This window comes from Labeo rohita, chromosome 5 (genome assembly GCF_022985175.1).
Source record: "Labeo rohita strain BAU-BD-2019 chromosome 5, IGBB_LRoh.1.0, whole genome shotgun sequence".
Classification (NCBI taxonomy): Eukaryota; Metazoa; Chordata; class Actinopteri; order Cypriniformes; family Cyprinidae; genus Labeo; species Labeo rohita.
This window is the reverse complement of record NC_066873.1, coordinates 14956981-14976641: the sequence shown is the minus strand read 5'-3', so window position 1 is coordinate 14976641 and position 19661 is coordinate 14956981. Positions and strand designations below refer to the sequence as shown.

The 19661-nt window shown below is 35.6% G+C and overlaps 1 protein-coding gene and 6 non-coding genes across 7 annotated transcripts; 2 read left to right on the top strand and 5 right to left on the bottom strand.

Moving 5' to 3' along the window:
• Nucleotides 1–316: 316 nt before the first annotated feature.
• trnaa-agc (transfer RNA alanine (anticodon AGC)) lies at nt 317–389 on the bottom strand. The gene has a single exon. It is a non-coding gene; the product is annotated as a tRNA-Ala (tRNA).
• Nucleotides 390–2028: 1639 nt separating this feature from the next.
• trnap-ugg (transfer RNA proline (anticodon UGG)) lies at nt 2029–2100 on the top strand. Its single transcript has one exon. It is a non-coding gene; the product is annotated as a tRNA-Pro (tRNA).
• Nucleotides 2101–2597: 497 nt separating this feature from the next.
• trnaq-cug (transfer RNA glutamine (anticodon CUG)) lies at nt 2598–2669 on the top strand. Its single transcript has one exon. It is a non-coding gene; the product is annotated as a tRNA-Gln (tRNA).
• A 150-nt stretch (nt 2670–2819) lies between these two features.
• trnaa-agc (transfer RNA alanine (anticodon AGC)) lies at nt 2820–2892 on the bottom strand. The gene has a single exon. It is a non-coding gene; the product is annotated as a tRNA-Ala (tRNA).
• Nucleotides 2893–10655: 7763 nt separating this feature from the next.
• Nucleotides 10656–10728, bottom strand: trnaa-agc (transfer RNA alanine (anticodon AGC)). Its single transcript has one exon. It is a non-coding gene; the product is annotated as a tRNA-Ala (tRNA).
• Nucleotides 10729–11903: 1175 nt separating this feature from the next.
• On the bottom strand, nt 11904–11976 carry trnaa-agc (transfer RNA alanine (anticodon AGC)). Its single transcript has one exon. It is a non-coding gene; the product is annotated as a tRNA-Ala (tRNA).
• Nucleotides 11977–12172: 196 nt separating this feature from the next.
• On the bottom strand, nt 12173–19043 carry si:ch211-117c19.1 (myogenesis-regulating glycosidase). Its single transcript, XM_051111205.1, has 3 exons — nt 18956–19043; nt 16054–16474; nt 12173–14703 (listed from the first exon to the last, which is right to left on the bottom strand). Exons 2-3 carry the CDS (start codon nt 16332–16334, stop codon nt 12930–12932), a joined length of 2055 nt encoding a protein of 684 aa, XP_050967162.1. The 5' UTR covers nt 16335–16474; nt 18956–19043; the 3' UTR covers nt 12173–12929.
• Nucleotides 19044–19661: the final 618 nt, after the last annotated feature.

The window sequence follows — 19661 nt, the reverse complement described above, 5'->3', positions numbered from 1 at the left end:
TTAAGTTGCAGTACAATTAATAAAAATGTATTGAGGATGGGCAGTTACATGGTAATGTTAGATTTGGTGTGCTGATATGTGGCAGAAGTGCCATCTGCTGGTTGCTCAGTTAAATTGCATCCCTTTTTGGGGCCGTAGTTGACATGTGCTCTGGTCTTTGTCAGCTGCCTGAGAGTCTCGGTGAATGCGCACTGATCCTTTTCAGCTGAAAGTGTCAGTATAATTATTGATTAGGGAAGTTTCTGACCAGTTAAAAGTAAAATCAGGCCTAGCCCCAGTCTCTAAAATTAGGATGTGGAATATAAATAGAAATGCTTGGAGAATGCGGGCATCGATCCCGCTACCTCTCGCATGCTAAGCGAGCGCTCTACCATTTGAGCTAATTCCCCATGTGGAGAAGGGGTTGTCATGTTGAATAGCAGATTCAGTGTGATCAAGGTGCGCTCCCAAAAAAACTAAGAAGTTTTAAGTTTTTCACATTAAATAAAACAGTACATGCTTTAGGAATGAAATAGTAAAGTTAGCATAACTTTAATATGAAAAAGTTAATATTGGAGGTCTAAAGGAAGAATTAGTATATTTGAAGTATTCACAGTTCTGTCCTCTAGCAAGACACGTGGATGTAAAAGCACACGTAAAAAATGATCTAAGCTGTTGACATGTGGAATACAAACACTATACATATATACATAACATACATAGGCGTGAATTCAGGTAAAGTGGGCTGTTTAAGCGTGATTGAACTGTGCTCAAAGGGTTTACACTTTAAGAGCATAACAGTGGTTTTTACTTAAAGGAACACTACTTCTCTAAATGCTAAAATAGTTTGGTTGATGCAATATGACACTGGTGGAGGACTGCGACAGGATGAAGAGTACCCTTTGACATAACATTTTTATTTGTAACTTATAAGGTTGCTCACTAAATGTAAACAAACTTTATTGTGGCTGTTCCTGTTTTATTCAGTACTACCATCAACAGGGTATAAAATGCAAAGAATGTATTTAAAAATGTGTGTTTTCTTGTAAGATGTGTAAATATTGCAGTGTGTTAGATAAAGTGGCCGGTGAGATTCAGGTAAAGTTGGCCGACCTTTAACCTTCAGATTACACTTAAATTCATTAAATAAACTGACATTCACTGGTTATTTTATATAGTAGCCAACATTTGAAGTGGATCAAAACCTTCATCAAAGTCGTCCTAAAACCAAAACAATACACCCATTCTTGTCTTAGGACTTTTTTGATCCACTTCAAATGTTGACTACTGTAGTTGACATTTATAATTAGAATTTACATTTTAGAAAACAGAAATGAGACTGCGGTCAGGAATTCAAGTCAGAGATGGAAGAAAGGAAAGAGAATAAAAAGGAAGTCAAGGCATGTAGTTCAATATGTGGAGTGAAGAAAGGATGAGAGGAGAAAAATTTAGATGTAGAACATAAAGGTTTAAAATATGAACACAAATAGTTTGTTTTAGAGAGCTTTAGACAGAAAAACAATTTTACTTATGGTTACCATTTTAAATGTCCATCTTATTTTTTAGCCTAATTATTGTTGCTTATGTTATAGTCACATCTTTAATGTATTATAGAGTTAATTATTTATCAATATTCAGATTTTTAGATGTCATCAAATTTAATGTTAACACTACATGTTTTTTCAGTTTGGAATTTCACACATGAATTGAGATGTGGATTTACACAGGATTTATTTTACTTATAACCTGTAGATTATATATGTCTTGGGTTTGTTAAATATGTTGTTAAATATGTTTGTCTGATCACGTGCGTTAATAAATCATGTGTTTTAGTTAAAATGCAGAATCATTTTTGATAAATAAGGGATGGCCCACTTTAGCAGAGCAGCTGGCTCAACAAGAAATTCAGGTAACTGAATGTTGGCTTGAAAACATTAAGAATATAAATAGCAAGGCTGTGCTGAGAGTAGCACTTCATAATTCACAAGCCAAAGATTTGCCTCTAAGAAGTGAGGTTTGTAACTAAAGCAGCCATGTGGTGTTCACAGTGGCTCGTTGGTCTAGGGGTATGATTCTCGCTTTGGGTGCGAGAGGTCCCGGGTTCAAATCCCGGACGAGCCCATTGTTTAGTTTGTATCTTAATCTGTTACACGATACGTTGGTGTTAAAACCAACCCAGGATTTTCTGTATGCCTACCCTATAAAAGTTTAATTTGTGAGTAAGTTACCCTAAATATCTAACAATCCCTGGTTAAATCCCAGGTTTTGCCAGATAGGAATTGATAGAGGCATTCGTTCACAAAGCTGTTCTAGACACACTGCTCTTGTCTGTTTCTACTGCCACTGCACTGTCCTCTTCTAAATATATGTTACATTTCTATGTAGTTATGGTTAACACTCTGGACTTTAAATTGAATTATCCTTGCTTGCGTCAAAACTGATGGAAGCTTCTTTAGATTTGTATTGATTCAATTTGAAGAAGCTGTACCATGGGATACTACTTTCATGGTATACATCCTGTAGAGTTCTAAGGGGAAGAACACAAACCCCTCCCCCCTTTACGGTCTGGGGGAGTGGTTTTGTTCCACAGCCTCATGGGGAAACTGTAGCTCACAGGTGGTTCCATGGTGTAATGGTTAGCACTCTGGACTCTGAATCCAGCGATCCGAGTTCAAATCTCGGTGGGACCTACATTGGGGTTTTTTTCACCACATGTGAACAGGACCCAAACTGAACAACTTTTTAGCACCAACAAGCCTCGAAAGGTTGCGTAGGGATTACATTTGTACTGTAATGGCCCAGAATATCTAATTAGGATATGCTGTATAAACAGAAATGCTTGGAGAATGCGGGCATCGATCCCGCTACCTCTCGCATGCTAAGCGAGCGCTCTACCATTTGAGCTAATTCCCCATGTGGGGGGAAAAAAAGAGGTCCATCATTGTGGTCCTCACATTCAAAGTCATTAAAGGATCACTCGCCCAAAAATTAAAATTCTGTCATTAATTACTCACCCTGATGTTGTTCCAAACCCATAAGACCTTCGTTCAGCTTTGGAACACAAACTAAGATATTTTTGATGAAATCCGAGAGCCTTCTGACCCCCAGAAAAGTAGTAAGGACATTGATAAAATAGTCCAAGCAACATCAGTGGTTCAATTGCAATTTTATGAAGCTACAAGGATACTTTTTGTGCGCAAAGAAAACGTAAGTAACAGCTTATTCAACATTTTTTTTCTCTGCCAGGTCAGCCAATGCATGTTCACAAGAGCACCATAGAACATCCAATATAATGCTACATTTTAAGAAATTAAACATTTGATACAAGTGTATCAAACAGTAATTACTTATGATGACAGAAACAAAATAGAAACGTACATTAGAATTGCATCTGTACTACAAAAATAATATAAAAACAAACACAGTTTAAAATTCCAGAGTTTAAAATTTATTTTCAATAAATTAAGAGTTATTTTTATGTTCAAAAGTTGGCACGTGTCTGTATATTAGCTTAAATAGTAAAAACTTTTACAGTAATATACTATATTTTGTATTTTATGAGTTGAGCTGAGGGTAGAAAAGGTTAATTATGAAAATCTTAGATTTCAGCAAGAAATCTTAACTGACACACATTATAAGTGGATTTCAGTGAATAGAAAGAAATATTCATTTTAAGTTATTATGATTATGCGAGAGCTCTGTGAGTGCTGTGAGTGCTCTGCAAACTTAAGAGTTTGCAACAGCTTATAATAGTTATTTCTTGTTAACTTGGAAGTAAGAAATAACTTGGTTAACTTGGAAGTAAGAAATTTAAAGAAGTTTCGGACATTTTGGAAATGGCACCGCCAAAGAAAACTGAGCCTAAAATGGACAGCGATATGGAGGAAATCCGCAAGTCACTCAGTCATATGTCCGGAGAACTCGTCAAAGTTACCGAACAGTTGACAAAACTAACGCAAGTTATAGAAGAGGTGAAACAACTGAAAGACATGATAAGTGCTAAAAACAAAATAATCAACGAACTTGAGAGAAGGCTGGATAACATTGAACAACATATGCGAGTGGAGGATGTATTAATTACAGGCTTGACTATTACACCTCGGACGTATGCGAAAGCCGTTGCAAGTGGTAGCAGTGTCAGCGAGGATGCGGAGAAAGCAGATTTGCAAACACTGGAAAGGCAGGTTCTTCGATTTTTGTCAGAGAAGGACATACATGTGGATCCAGAAACCATCTCGGCGTGCCATACTCTACCACGCAAAGACAAGATGAGGCCTGTTATTGTCATGCGCTTCGTTACTCGGAAACATAAAAATGAATTATTGAGCCAAGGAAAAAAGTTGAGAGGAACAGCGGTGTATCTGAATGAGCATCTAACGCAGAAAATGGCGAACATTGCAAGGGGAGCCCGCATTCTGCGGAAAATTGGAAAAATTAAGGCGACATGGACAAGGAATTGTAAGGTATTTATTCAGCTAAATGGGTCAAATTCGGAACAAGCTAAAGTCATGATGTTAAGAGACTCAAAAGATCTCGATCAATTTAAATAATGTGGCAAAATTCTGTTGTGCATTTTCGATGCGGTTTTGATACACCTCAAGATATGCCGATGTTAAACACTGTGGGAATGAATATAATTTTGTCAATATGGAAATTTGTGATTAGAATAATGGATTTATTTGGTTTTGGTGGACTGGGCCTGCACGATTTTATTAGAAGGTCTATTTGTTCCAAGCACTTACACTTTCGACAATGGTTTCAAATATTGATATAAACAGTGATAAAATATTTGACATGGAAACTGTCTGTGCTGAAAATATACTAGCCCCTGGGGAATGTCACTACTATACAACACAAGAGTTTAACGGGATTACACACAGGTTTTCTGATGATGCATTTTCCATCATACACTTTAATAGTCAAAGTTTGAAATGTAAATTATCAAAGATTAATGACTTTTTAAGTGATTTAAAATGGACATTTAAAGTGATTGCTGTAACAGAAACCTGGTTGAAGGAAAAGCAAGTTGATAGTGTACAGATTAAAGGTTACAACATGTTCTATGTTAATAGGATGGGGAAAGGTGGAGGTGGTGTCGCTCTCTATGTTGATGCTAAACTGAAATGTAAAGTTGTTGAGCAAAAAACTATAGCTGAGTTAGATTTGATGGAAGCATTAACGATAGAAATTATAAATGATAAAGGAAAAAATGTGTTAATTACTTGTGTTTATAGACCACCTGGGCCTATTACTGATTTGTTTATAGAAAAAATCATAGAAATGCTTGATGACATAAAGAATAAATCAGTAATTGTATGTGGTGATTTCAATATAGATTTAGGTAACACAGTAGCAATTAATGATTTTAAGAACTATATGGGAATTGCAGGTTTATGCCCAATGATAACCAAACCAACCAGAATTACAACTCATAGTGCCACGATTATTGATAACATATATACAAATTTACATGGTGATATTATTAATGGTATTTTCATGATAGATGTCAGTGACCATCTCCCTGTATTTACAATTTATGATAATTTCTGTATCAATACTATGCAAGATAACTCTTTTGTTATCATAAGGGATAAGTCTAGTAAAGCTATTGAGGATTTTAGAGAAGATCTTAAGAGACAAAACTGGGATCAAGCATATACGAATGACTTAAATAATGCCTACAATGCTTTCATGACTACACTTATCAATTTATATGATAAAAATTGTAAACAAATAAAAATTCGTGCTCAAACTGCGAAAATATCTTTTGACAAACCATGGATGACAAATGGGTTGAAAAATGCTTGTAAGAAAAAAAATTATCTGTATAGAATGTTTCTTAAAAAAAGAACAGAAGATGCAGAATGTAGATATAAAAAGTATAAAAATAAACTGGTATCGATTATAAGAAAACAAAAAAAGGATTACTACACCAATTTGATAGATAAAAATAAAGGCAGTATCAAAAATATGTGGGGCGTGATAGACACAGTCTTGCATAAAGGCAAGGCCAAAATTATTACTCCTGATTTTATAACTAAAAATAATTCAGACATATATGTGACCGAAGAAATTGTAAATGAATTCAACAATTATTTTGTAAATATTGGCTCTAATTTAGTACAAAACATCCCAGATGAAAATATTGATTGTAGTATTATTCCACATAGTGTAAATAGTATTTTCCTAGAGAGCGTACAAGTGAGTGAAATTCTGAACATTGTGAATGAATTTGCCAACAAAAAGTCAAATGATTACACAGATATGAACATGTCTTTGATAAAGCAAATTATAGATGTAATTGTAGAACCTTTTACTTATATTTGTAATTTGTCATTCCAAATAGGGAAATTTCCAGAACGCATGAAAATAGCTAAAGTGGTTCCACTTTTCAAAAAAGGAAATAAAAATGATATTTCGAATTATAGACCCATTTCCCTGTTACCACAGTTATCTAAAATATTAGAAAAATTATTTGTGTTTAGATTAATTAAATTTATGGATAAAAATAATACGTTAAATAATAAACAATATGGATTTCGTTCAAATCATTCAACTGCTACAGCAATAGTGGAATTGGTAGAAGAAATAACGAATGCTATGGAAAAGAAACAGATCGTTGTAAGTGTCTTCGTGGATTTGCAAAAAGCGTTCGATACCATAGACCATGAAATATTATTGAGTAAATTATATAAATATGGTATAAGAGGCATAGCTCATCAGTGGGTTAAAAGTTATTTAAAAGAAAGAGAGCAGTTTGTTGAAATCAATAATACAAAATCAAAAAATTGTCAAATTACTTGTGGTGTACCCCAGGGATCGGTATTAGGTCCAGTACTTTTTCTTCTTTATGTGAATGATATTGTAAATGTTTCAAATTTACTAAAATGTATTTTGTTTGCGGACGATACTACTTTATTTTATGCTGGCAAAAATATAAATGATGTATTGCAAGTTGTTGAGTATGAGTTTGGGAAAATTATGAGATGGTTTAACGCTAATAGATTATCTTTAAACATTAGTAAGACAAAATTTATGATCTTTAGTTGTACAAATAAGGATTTTGATGCAGCATTGTCAGTACAAGGAGTACAGATAGATAGGACCCATGAATTTAAATTTCTGGGTGTTTTGATTGATGAACAGTTAACGTGGAAATTCCATATTGACTATGTTAAATTTAAGGTATCCCAAATCATAGCCGTGCTGCATAAGATAAAAGAATCTGTTAATAAATGTGCTCTGTTTTTGTTATATAATTCATTGATTGTTCCACATCTGACCTATTGCATTGAAGTGTGGGGAAGTGCTAATAAGACTTATATAGAACCAGTTTTTAAATTACAAAAACGTGCTATTCGTGTTGTAAATGGAAGTGGATATAGGGTCCACACAAATCCAATATTTATACAATTAAAAACCTTAAAATTCGATGATTTATTAGAATATAGTTTACTAAAAATAATGTATAAAGCTCACCAAAAAACATTACCTGAAAATTTGCAAAATAGATTCATCAAGAGAGTTAGTAGCTACAATTTAAGAGGAACTGAAGTCTTTCAGAAAGCTGAGTTTAGAACAAAATTAAAGGAGAGATGTGTCTCGGTGCAAGGTGTCAGTTTGTGGAATAATTTAAACAATGAAATCAAAATGTCAATATCGTTTTTTGTTTTCAAGAAGTGTGTAAAAGCATTATTGATAGAGAAATATCATGCTTCTAATTAGTTGGAAAATGAGATATTTGAATTATGACATTGTATATTTGCTGTAAATTTGATAAGTATAAGAGCTCCTCATTGGAATTGTAATTTGTTTTATGTTGATAAGGGGCAGATATTATAAGTTTATCTTCTTTCTGCTCCTTTTCATTTCTTTTTCTTTTAAAAGAATGAAATAAATAATAAAATGAAAATGAAATGAAAGTTAGTTGCATCCTTCATTGTACATTCAAATTTCTAAAAGGATTTTGACACTATGGGAAACTGACAACAAGACACATAAATTACATGCAGAAACTTTACAAAAGCATGTCATAAATAAATAACGTATAAAATAAGTTCATCATACTTTATCGTAAGTTTTGTTTTAAACTTAAAATATACTGATATATCACAAAACCACAGCTGTAACTTTATTCCAGCAAAAACAATATTTGCTTTGCACATTGCAACATATGGCCTTTTTTTAACAGTTCAAGAAGTCTCTGAACCTCTTGAATTGTTCTCGTTCTACTCCAACACAAAATTGACAGAATTATAGCTGACAAATTGATGAGTCCACAAGGTTACCTGGAATCCATCTTCCCTTAATTTTTGAAACATGGCTGAGGCGTTGGGGAACTTGATGGAACTTGAAGGGATCAAACTCAAATTCCCCATAGCCAGTAGTATATCTGTCATGAAGCTCCAGGTGACTGCAGTTGAATCTTTTTTTTTTTTTTTTTTTTGTGGATGTAAGATACATATTTTAGAATTCTTTCTCAGTTGACTTCTAGAAATTTTGTAGACCAGATTGGTCATCTAAAAAAAACAGCTTCTGAGGGAACCTTATTGGGCTTGTTGAAATAACCATGTAATTGACTTGTGTATAGAGGTGACGTCATGCCCAGCACATATACAACATGCCACTATGTTATCCTCTTCTAAATATATGTTAAGGTCCTATGTAGTTATACTTAGAACTCTGGACTTTAAATTGAATTATCCTTGCTTGCGTCAAGAAAACCAATGGAAGCTTCTTTAGATTTGTGTTGATTCAATTCAAAGGAGCTACATCACGCGATACTATTGACATGGTATACAACCTGTAGAGTTTTAAGGGGAAAGTAGGGTGAAACTCAAAACCCTCTCTCCACCTTTATGTTCCACGGCTAGTGGCTTTCATTCCACACCCTACTGGGCAAATCACCACCATAGGTGGTTCCATGGTGTAATGGTTAGCACTCTGGACTAGTGTTGTCACGGTACCAAAATTTCAGTATTCGGTACCAATACCAGTGAAAATCCACGGTTCTCGGTACCAATTTCGGTACCAAATCAAAACACAAAAACATGAACTGAACAACACACTATTTTTATTTATAACAAACAAAAATAAAACAAAGTTTTGACTTGGAAGCTGGTATTTTGGGCTGAGGTGATGAAGCTTTTGCTGGAATCCCCATTTTTCACTGTATAAACTAGCACTTGATCCATACATGTGAATTTGTGGTTTGTGGTCTTCTTCAGCCTGCAGCTGTAAAAGGAAAATATAATATACTTAAGTAAAACAATGGGCTGAGTCTGACTAAATGCAACATTAGATTGACACCAGCTAAACAGAACTTTATATACAACTTTTCAGTAAATAACAAACCTCAGCTTTTTAAAATAAATTTAGATAAGATTACTTATATTGAGTGTATGATATCAATGTTACACAGACGGAAACTGTAGTATTAAAAACACTTTACAAAAAGATTCCATTTAACATGACTTAATAAACAAGTGTTACATAGCAATTTCTTCTTAATTTCAAAATGTATTAATAAGTTGTATCTGCTGACATTATTTAACGCACAATGAACAAACATGAACGATCAAATGTTTGTATAAAATAACATTCACACACATTAATTAATGTTCACTCACTGTAACTTGAGGTTAGATAATATATTAAGTCATGTTAATGAATGGTATCTTTTACCAAACTATACAGGACTGCATTTGACTGTACTTTTATTTAATCAAACTGCGCGAACTATATTTTATAGCCTAGAACTGCTTTTCTGATTGACCGATTTTAACATTTGTTCTCTAACACATATTTTAGCTACACAGGTCATTTAAAAGTCGCAGGTGTGTAAAAATAGTACACTATCATGTCCTGTTTTTTTTTTTGTTGTTTGTTTGTTTGTTTTTGAATAAACGCTATAGAAGCATTAAACACTTAATAAAGAAGTTTATACTCGTTAGCATTAGCCGCGCTTATGATAACGATTAACTAAGCAAATGGCGATGTTTATTTAAGGTATAATTTTTATAACGAAAGCTCTAAATATAAAATTAAATTAAAACTTACCTGCTTGAACTTTCATTAAATCTGGGTGTCGGTCTTTGAGGTGTTTTATTAAGTTTGATGCATTTCCTCCTTTTGAGAGAGAACTTCGATGACACCGTTTACAAATGGGTTTCTGATGATCTATGATGTTGCCCTTGTCATCAGTTGCAAATACAAAATATTTCCACACGTGGCTCCTTCCTCCTTTCTTTACAACAAGCGGATTCCGAGCAGCCGCATCAGCAGCACCACCGGTCGCCATGTCTTGTGCTTTTATGAAGAAGACGCAACTGCGCAGTGCGCACTTTTCGGATAGCGCTGCAAGAACCGGGTTGACCGGGTGCTCGGTACCACCGGTACTTAAGAAAACCTGGTACCGTAACATTTAATTTTTTTTAGTACCGACTTGGTACCGAAGTACCGGGTCTTTTGACAACACTACTCTGGACTCTGAATCCAGCGATCCGAGTTCAAATCTCGGTGGGACCTAGATTGGTGTTTTGTTCAACACATGTAAGCAGGACCCAAATGGAACAACTTTTTCATTCAACTAGCTTTGAAAGGTTGTGTAGGGATTCCATTTGCACTGTGAAGGCCCAGAATATATAATTAGGACATGCTGTATAAATAGAAACGTTTGGAGAATGCGGGCATCGATCCCGCTACCTCTCGCATGCTAAGCGAGCGCTCTACCATTTGAGCTAATTCCCCATGTGGGGATGAGAGGTCCATCATTGTGGACAGCACATTCAAAGTCATTAAAGGGCTCACTCGCCAAAAATGAAAATTCTGTCATTAATTACTCACCCTGATGTTGTTTCAAACCCATAAGATCTTCGTCCATCTTTGGAATACAAAGTTAGATATTTTTGATGAAATCCGAGAGCTTTGCATAGACAGCAACGCAACTACCATGTTCAAGTGCAGAAAGGTAGTAAGGACATCGATAAAATTCTTAATGAGGCATTAGTGGTTCAATCGCAGTTTCATGAATCTACAAGAATACTTTTTGAGCGCAAATAAAACTAAAATAACTTTTTTATTCAGCAGTTTTTTCTCTGCCAGGTCAGCCAACGCACATTCACGAGAGCACCAAAGAGCATCCAATATAATTTTAGGTTTTAAGGAATTGAACATCTTGAAGTGTATCAAAGGGCAATTACTTATGATGACAGAAACGAACTAGAAACCTACATTGTAACTGCATTTGTACTACAAAAATAGGTCTAAACTTTTTTAAGTTCTCTTAGATTTCAGCAAGAAATCTTAACTGACACATTATAAATGGATTTCAGTGAATAGAAAGAAATATTGCCTTTAAATTAGTTGCATCTTTCATTGTACATTCAAGGAAAGTGGTTGCTGTACATTTCAATAAGGATTTTGACACTGACAAGACAAGTAAATGTCATAAATAACATAAAATCATAATGCATTATCTTGAGTTTTGCTTTAAACTGAAAATGTGCTGATATTTTACAAAACCACTCCTGTAACTTTATTCCAGTAAAGACAATTTTTGTTTTGCACATTACAAAATATGGCCTTTTTTTCACAATTGTCCTTGTTCTACTCCAACACCAAAATTGACAGAATTATAGTTGACAAATGGATGAGTCCCAAATGGATTGTCCACAGCCTAATGGACAAACCTCAGCCCCTAAGAGGTTCCATAGTGTAATGGTTAGCACTCTGGACTCCAATCCAGTGATCAGAATTCAAATCTTTGTGGGACCTACAGTGGTCTTTTTGCACCACATGTGAGCAGGACCCAAACTGAACAACTTTTTAGCACCAACAAGACTCGAAACATTGCGTAGGGATTACATTTGTACTGTAATGGCCCAAAATATATAATTAGGATATGCTGTATAAATAGAAACGCTTGGAGAATGCGGGCATCGATCCCGCTACCTCTCGCATGCTAAGCGAGCGCTCTACCATTTGAGCTAATTCCCCATGTGAGGAAAAGAGGTCTAGCATTTTGGGTAGTACATTTAAAGTGCTTAAGAGAAACACACAAACAAACAGAAAGTGTTTTCAATAGAACATCCAACATAATGATCTTTAGTGTATACAAAGGCAATTAAACAAAACAGAATCCTACATTACAATTTCATCTGTATTACAAAAATAATATAAAAACAAACACAGCTTCTCCAGGGCTTATAATTTATTTCCAAAAAATTAACAGGTTGACAAATGTGTCTGTATATTAACATAAATAAGTCTAAAGTTTTATTATTATTTGTATTTTATTTTATGAGTTGCGCTGGGGGTGCAAAATGTCAACGTAAAAAGTTCATTATGGAGCAAGAAATCTTGACTGACACAAAAGTTGATTTCAGTGAAATGCTATAAAAAAATGCTATAAAACTGTAGAAAGATTCCCTTTAAATTAGTTGCATCCTTCATTGTATATTCAAGTAAGGTGGTTGCTTATTTCTATATGATTCTGACACTATGGAAACAATCAACAAGATAAGTAAACTACATTTACAAACTTCACAAAAACATGTAATAAATAAATAATGTACAAAATACGTTCATCATGTTTTCACTGGGCTTTGCTTTAAATTGAAAATGTGCTGGTATTTTACAAAACCACTCCTGTAACTTTATACCCCTAAAAACTTTTTTTGTTTTGCACGTTCCAACATATGGCCCTTTTTCACAATTCAAGAGGTCTTTATTAAAAATTTGTCATAGGTGGGTGGCCTATTTTCAGAGGAGCTTATTTCTTAAGACTTACGCAATATCAACATATGGATAAACTACAACATAAACCTTGTTGATGTTATTAGTATATAAACTGTTCATTTCGTTTGAAAGTCACATGATTGTACAAATAAGGTATGGCCAGATTAGTATTCAGCAGACTTGGGGTTTTGTTTGGGCTTATCCCACACCTACTATCCTGACCACACAAAGTAAGCAACTTCATCCAAGTCCACTGGATAATCAGTAAGGTACACAGGGCCTTTGTCAAAATACTCTCCTTTGTAACTTCTCCACCTGCCCGCAGGAAGGTATATATCTCTTTCTTGCTTGCCCGGTTCAAGCACAGGTGCCACCAGAAGGTCATTTCCTATGAGGAACTGAGAGTCAACTTTGTAAGCTGCCTCATCATCTGTTGCGATCCACCAAAGAGGGCGAATGATGGGATCCCCAGTGTACAGCACTTCCCCCGCAAGCTCCAGAACCCGAGGGGCTACAAGAGACTCGTGGAGAGCGGTGAACTTCTTGGCGATATTTACGACCTTATCATCAAAGTGCCATGGTGGAAGTGAGAACTGCATGGCTGGCATGAAAGCTGAGAGCTCTAGCCAGCGGATGTAAAGCTCACGATCTGGAAGCCCAGTGAGGTTTGAGTTTGTATTTCCACCTATTATGTCTGGCAGAATAAACTGGTAGCCAAGAATGCTTATAGTAAGTACAGTTGGGATTATAGATTTGAGGCCAAGGGTGTATCCCCATAGTGAGTCACGGTCAATAATTCTGAAAAAGCAGGAGATGTTTTGAGATTGATAGCCTGACCGCAGCTCTGCACGGTCATTGAAAGGAATCGCCATCTCAGTGTAGCGGCGAGTAAACGTACTGGGATCCTGCAGAGGAACAAAGGTACTGAACTGCTGAGGTAAGTAGCTTGTTTCTCCTGCATCGAACTTGAAAGATACCACTCCATACTTGTTCTTGAGGGTGCGGAGATTTAAGGCATACCAGTCCCGAGCTTCTGGATTTGTGAAATCCAAAATGCCAGCGATACCGTTCCACCAACGAACCAATGCAGGAAGCTGGCTGCCGGGCACTCGTACAAACAGCCCTCGTTCTACTCCAACACCAAAATTGACAGAATTATAGTTGACAAACGGATGCGTCCACGAGGTTACCTGGAATCCATCCTCTTTTAGTTTTTGAAACATGGCTGAGGTGTTGGGGAACTTGATGGGATCCAAGTCAAATTCCCCATAGCCACTAGTATGTCTGTCGTACAGCTCCAGGTGACTGCAGTTGAAGCCATTTTTTTGGATATCAGATGCATATTTCAGAATTTTTTCTTGGTTGACTTCTTCTAGAGCTTTTGTAGACCAGATTGGTTGTCTGAAAACAGCTTCTGAGGGAACCTTATTGGGCTTGTTGAAATATCGACGTACCATGTACTTGTGTATAGAGGTGACATCATGCCCGACACATACACGATAGCTTAATGTCACATGATGGGGATTATCAGGCTCTGGCTTGTAAGGGCTGTCACCGTATCGAGCTTGGAAAAACAGAGTTTTGTTCGTTTCATCCCAGCCGAGGTGAAAAGGAACAGAATCGTTAATTTTTATGGCAGTAGCGTTGGAAGAAAGCCAGTAGCGCTCTAAGATGCCACCAAATGCCTCATGATTCGAATGGATGTCGCCTGTAATGAAAGGTTTGGGGGCTTGATGTCCTTGTAATACTATTGGCCAATGCTGCAACCGAGTCTCCGCACCACCATACCAGTGTGCTCCACTGCAGGACATGACATGCTCCACCAACCGATGCTCCTCCAGCTCGTCCCAGCGCACACGATAACACTCGACTGTGTCTTTAGGCTTTACCGTTTCTATGAAGAAGTGTATATTTCCAGCCATGGATTTGTCACATCTGAGAATCGGTCCCTCTTTTGAACATGAGTCCAGATCAAGGGTTCCAGACCTAAAATGCACAATTACAAACAATGTGTACAATCATAATTATGTACAGCTGAATCCAAAAGTTTACATACACCTTGCAGAATCTACAAAATGTTCATTATTTCAATATTTTACCAAAATACTAAAAATAAGAGGCATCGTAGAAAATGCATGTTGTTGTTTTTTATTTAGTACTGACCTGAATAAGATATTTCACATAAAAGACATTTACATATAGTCCACAAGAGAAAATAATAGCTGAATTTATAAAAATGACCCCGTTTAAAAGCTTACATACACCTGATTCTTAATACTGTGTTGTTACCTGAATAATCCACAACTGTGCTTTTTTTTGTTTAGTGATAGTTGTTCATGAGTCCCTTGTTTGTCCTGAACAGTTAAACCTACCTGCTGTTCTTCAAAAAATCCTTCAGGTCCCACAAATTCTTTGGTTTTTCAGTATTTTTGTGTATTTGAACCCTTTCCAACAATGACTGTATGATTTTGAGATCCATTTTTTCACACTGAGGACAACTCAGGGACTCATATGCAACCATTACAGAAGGTCTGAACACTTACTGATGCTCCAGAAGGAAAAAAAACAATGCATTAAGAGCTGGGGGTGTAAACTTTTGAACAGAATAAAGTTGTGTACATTTTTCTTATTTTGTCTAAATATCATATTTTTTAATTTAGTACTGCCCTTCAGAAGCTACAGAAGATACTAATATGTTTCCCAGAAGAAAAAATAAGTTAAATTTACCCTAATCTTCAAATTCAAAAAGTTTTCACCCCACGGCTTTTAATGCATGATGTTTCCTTCTGAAGCATCAGTGAGCGTTTGAACCTTCTGTACCATATGTCCCTCAGTTGTCCACAGTGTGAAAAGATGGATCTCAAAATCATACAGTCATTGTTAAAAAGAGACCAAAAACACAAAAATGCTGAAAAACCAAAGAATTTGGGGGACCTGAAGAATTTTTCTGAGGCACAGCAGGGAGTTTAACTGTTTTGGACAAACAAGAGACTCATGAACAACCATTAAACAAACAAAAAACAGCTGTGGATCATTCAGGTAACAACACAGTATTAAGAATCAAGTGTATGTAAATTTTTGAATGGGGTCATTTTTATAAATTACTATAAACTTTTTTTTTTTTTTTTTTTTTTTTTGGACTATACATATCTTTTTATGTAAAATATCTTCTTCAGGCCAGTACTTAAAAAAATAACATGCATTTTGTATGATCCTTCTTACTCTGATAAAATAATTAACATTTTGCAGATTCTGCAAGGTGTACAGTATGTAAACTTTTGACTTCCACTGTAAAATATAGTTATATACTATAAATAGGGTATTTGAACAAAATACCTGAATGCCATTTTGAAAATGACAACCCCAGCTTGATTTCGGATGACAAAACCGTCTTTGTTAAGATCTAATCGTTCAGTTGTCAGAAGGTTGGCCTTATGGAGAGAAGCGGAGTAGTAGCACCATGCTATGATCGCAGCAAGAACCAGTATGACTCCAAGTACACCCGCTATTGTCACCGGGCGGCTTGGTCTACCAACTCTCTTCCTCTTAGGTGGTGAGTAACGGCTCATGGCACCAACGCCAAAATCTCCAACAGTTGCTGATACGATCTGGTACATTTTCAAAACACTTTGATGCTCACAGCCTTTGATAAAATGTTTCTTACGAGCAGAAAGCAGACTGTTTTAGGTGAACTGCACATGGACTGCACATGGTCGAAGTAGCAGCTGGCCAGGACGACTTGAAAATTTTGCCATGCCTAGACATATTGAGACAATTGAAAAGGTCTGTAAAACAGTATGTAAAAATATGCAATACTTCTTCCATGCAAAAATGCAATGTTTGGAAGTTATACAATAAGATTCCCAAGATAAAAAACAACACCCAATATTTATTCTTGAAGGGTCAGTTCACCCAAAAATGACAATTCTGGCATTAATTACTAACTCTCATGTCATTCCAAACCCGTAAAGACCATCGTTCATCTTCAGAACACAAATTAAAGACATTTTTTATTAAATCTGGGAGCTTTCTGACCCTCCATAGACAGCAAGGGTCCTTCCTCATTCAAGGTCCAGAAACGTTGTAAGGACATTTAAAGAACATAGTCTTTAAAGACATTTAAAGAAAATAGTCCATGTAACATCAGTGGTTCAACCATAATTTTATGAAGCTAGAAGAACACTTTTTGTGCACAAAGATAACAAAAATAAAGGGGTAGTCCTCCACAATTACGGAGAACACCATGACACATATGCATGCTTTGTTCTGCATGTAAAAACAGTGCAACACATGCGTCACATGTGTCTCAAGGAGAGAGAAGAAATCATTGAATAAAGTTATTTTTGTTTTGTTTTTTGTTTTTTTGCGTACATGATGTATTCTCGTAGCTTCTTGAAATTACGGTTGAATCACTACTGTCACATAGACTATTTTAAAGGGGAAATCCACTTCCAGAACAACAGTTTACAAATAATTTACTCACCCCCTTGTCATCCAAGATGTTCATGTCTTTCTTTCTTCAGCCGTAAAGAAATTATGGTTTTTGAGGGAAACATTTCATGATTTTTCTCCATATAATGGACTGGTATGGTGCCCCGATGTTGAACTTCCAAGATGCAGTTTAAATGCGGCTTCAAACAATCCCAAATGTGGTTGTAAACGATCCCAGCCGAGGAAGAAGGGTCTTATCTAGCGAAACGATCAGTTCTATTCATTTAAAAAAATACATTTATATTTTTTTAATTTTTAATGCCAAACGCTTGTCTTACTCTGCTTGGAATGTTTTTGTTCCAGTTTGTGACAGTTAGGGTATGTTGAAAAACTCCCGTCTCATGTTTTTCCTCAACTTCGAAATCGTCCTATATTGCTGTTTAACTTTTTTGTTAAGGGTGTTTGATCTTCTTTGCATGTTCACGTTGCAAAGACTGGGTCAGAACTTCTGCAGCGATGTAGGATGATTTTGAAATGATTTTTGAAGTTGAGGGAGAAAATATGATCAGTTTTTCAACATATCCTAACTGTAGAGTCAGAACACACAGAGTTCATGGATAGAAAAGGCAAGACGAGCGATTGAGATTAAAAAGTATTTAAATTGTATTTTTTTCTAATGAAAATAATGACCCTTCTTCCTCGGCTGGGATCGTTTACAACCGCATTTGGGATAATTTGAAGCCGCATTTAAACTGCTTTTTGGAAGTTCAAAATCGGGGCACCATACCAGTCCATTATATGGAGAAAAATGCAGAAATGTTTTCCTCAAAAAACATAATTTCTTTACAGCTGAAGAAAATAAGATAAGACATGAAAATCTTGAATGACAAGGGGGTGAGTACATGATATGTGAATCTTTGTTTTGGAAATGGACTCCTCCTTTGGAAATGGACTCCTTTACAATTTCTTAATTTGTGCTCCGAAGATGGTCTTACCAGTTTGGAGCGACATGAGGGTGAGCAATTAATGACAGAATTTTTTTTTTTAGGGTGAACTATCCCTTTAAGTTATTTTAAACCTGTATGCCTTTCTTTCTGTGAAAAAAAAAAAGAAAAAAAAAAACAGAAATGTCTTGTTCTTTTTAGTCCATACAATGGAAGTCAGTGGTAAGAATAATAAAGTTTGTGAGAATGATAATTTGCCCACAAAGTCTAACATCTGTGAAACACAAAAGCTGATTCAAGCTATTGGTGTTACTCTTCAGCAGCTGAACAGTCCTCTAGGCGTGTATCGAACATAGAGTTTCCAGTACAGTGTTGTGATGTTCTGTCACACGCACACTCTATTGACATTTGCGACAGAATAAAAGCATTGCTATAATTCCAAAAGTGATTACAATTTTAAGGTTGTGTGACTGTGGAAGCTACTAGTTTTACCAGTATTAGTTTAGCAGTTTAACATTTTCAACCTCATCACCAATCTCAGAGAAACAACAACACTAACCAGTCCTCTGTGACGCATCACTTGTCAGACTAAAGTAGCACTGCTGCTTGATAACTAGTTTGCTTAAAAGCAGAACAAAGATGATTAATTTTTGTCTTATGTTATGACACCTCACATTTCTATGTATTAAGCAGTACATTTTCACCAGTTACTTATAGTTTGTGTCCGGTTAATATGATTCAGAAGGAGCACTACAATACAAAACTAACGTGACTATTTCACTTTCACTTAGTTCCTGTGTGTGTACAGCTCGTCAATTAAACTTTTAAGAAAAAGCACAAAATGTTTTAATAAATAAACTTACTTTGATATTGACATTGCGTCTGCACATCCGCGTCAAAATGCTTTGCTTGAACGTTAATGAACACAGAAACAAGTTCGACAGGTTTGTGTGCATCATGGGTAATGTAGTATTGTAACAGATGGCGTAGTAGTCTTAACTCTTTTAATTGATGAAAGCATCAAAATGTGTGAAAAGCAAACTGGGGAAAAATGTGTATAGATCAGGGAAATAAAAAAAAATAGTAGTAATTTAGGTATTCTCACATAATTTCGAAAAAAGTTTCAACCAGGTTTTTTTTTATGTTTCATAACAGACTTATTCCACTAGATGGCAGTAAATTATAAGGTAGAAAGCTCATTTGATATCGATTTCTCATTGTAAAAGTACCAACAGCTTCGTTTTTCTAAAAGCCTTGAGGAGCGGTTGCAAGAGGTTAATATTTGAGTGTAATCTTACAGATTCCAAAGATAATCTACAAGAACTGACAAAGACGTTTTTATTTTAAAAAGTTTAATACATGAAACACTGTGAGTGAGAATGTATACAACCCATGACCTGAATTTTATCAATAGTACAAACCTGTTTTTACCCTGGACACTGATCAGTGTAAAAACAAACAAGAAAACGTTCACCTCAGCACATACAAATGAAAATTATTGCTACCTAGCAGCATGCTGCTAAGCAATGTCAACACATTACAAAAATTAAAAGTATTTTCTGATATTCT

Bases quoted from the DNA above. Each gene is read 5' to 3' on its own strand.
- si:ch211-117c19.1 (XM_051111205.1), bottom strand. From the start codon at position 16,334: ATGTACCAGATCGTATCAGCAACTGTTGGAGATTTTGGCGTTGGTGCC. The intron at 14,704-16,053 runs GTATTTTGTTCA...TGTGCATTTTAG, and splicing joins ATTTTCAAAATGGCATTCAG to GTCTGGAACCCTTGATCTGG.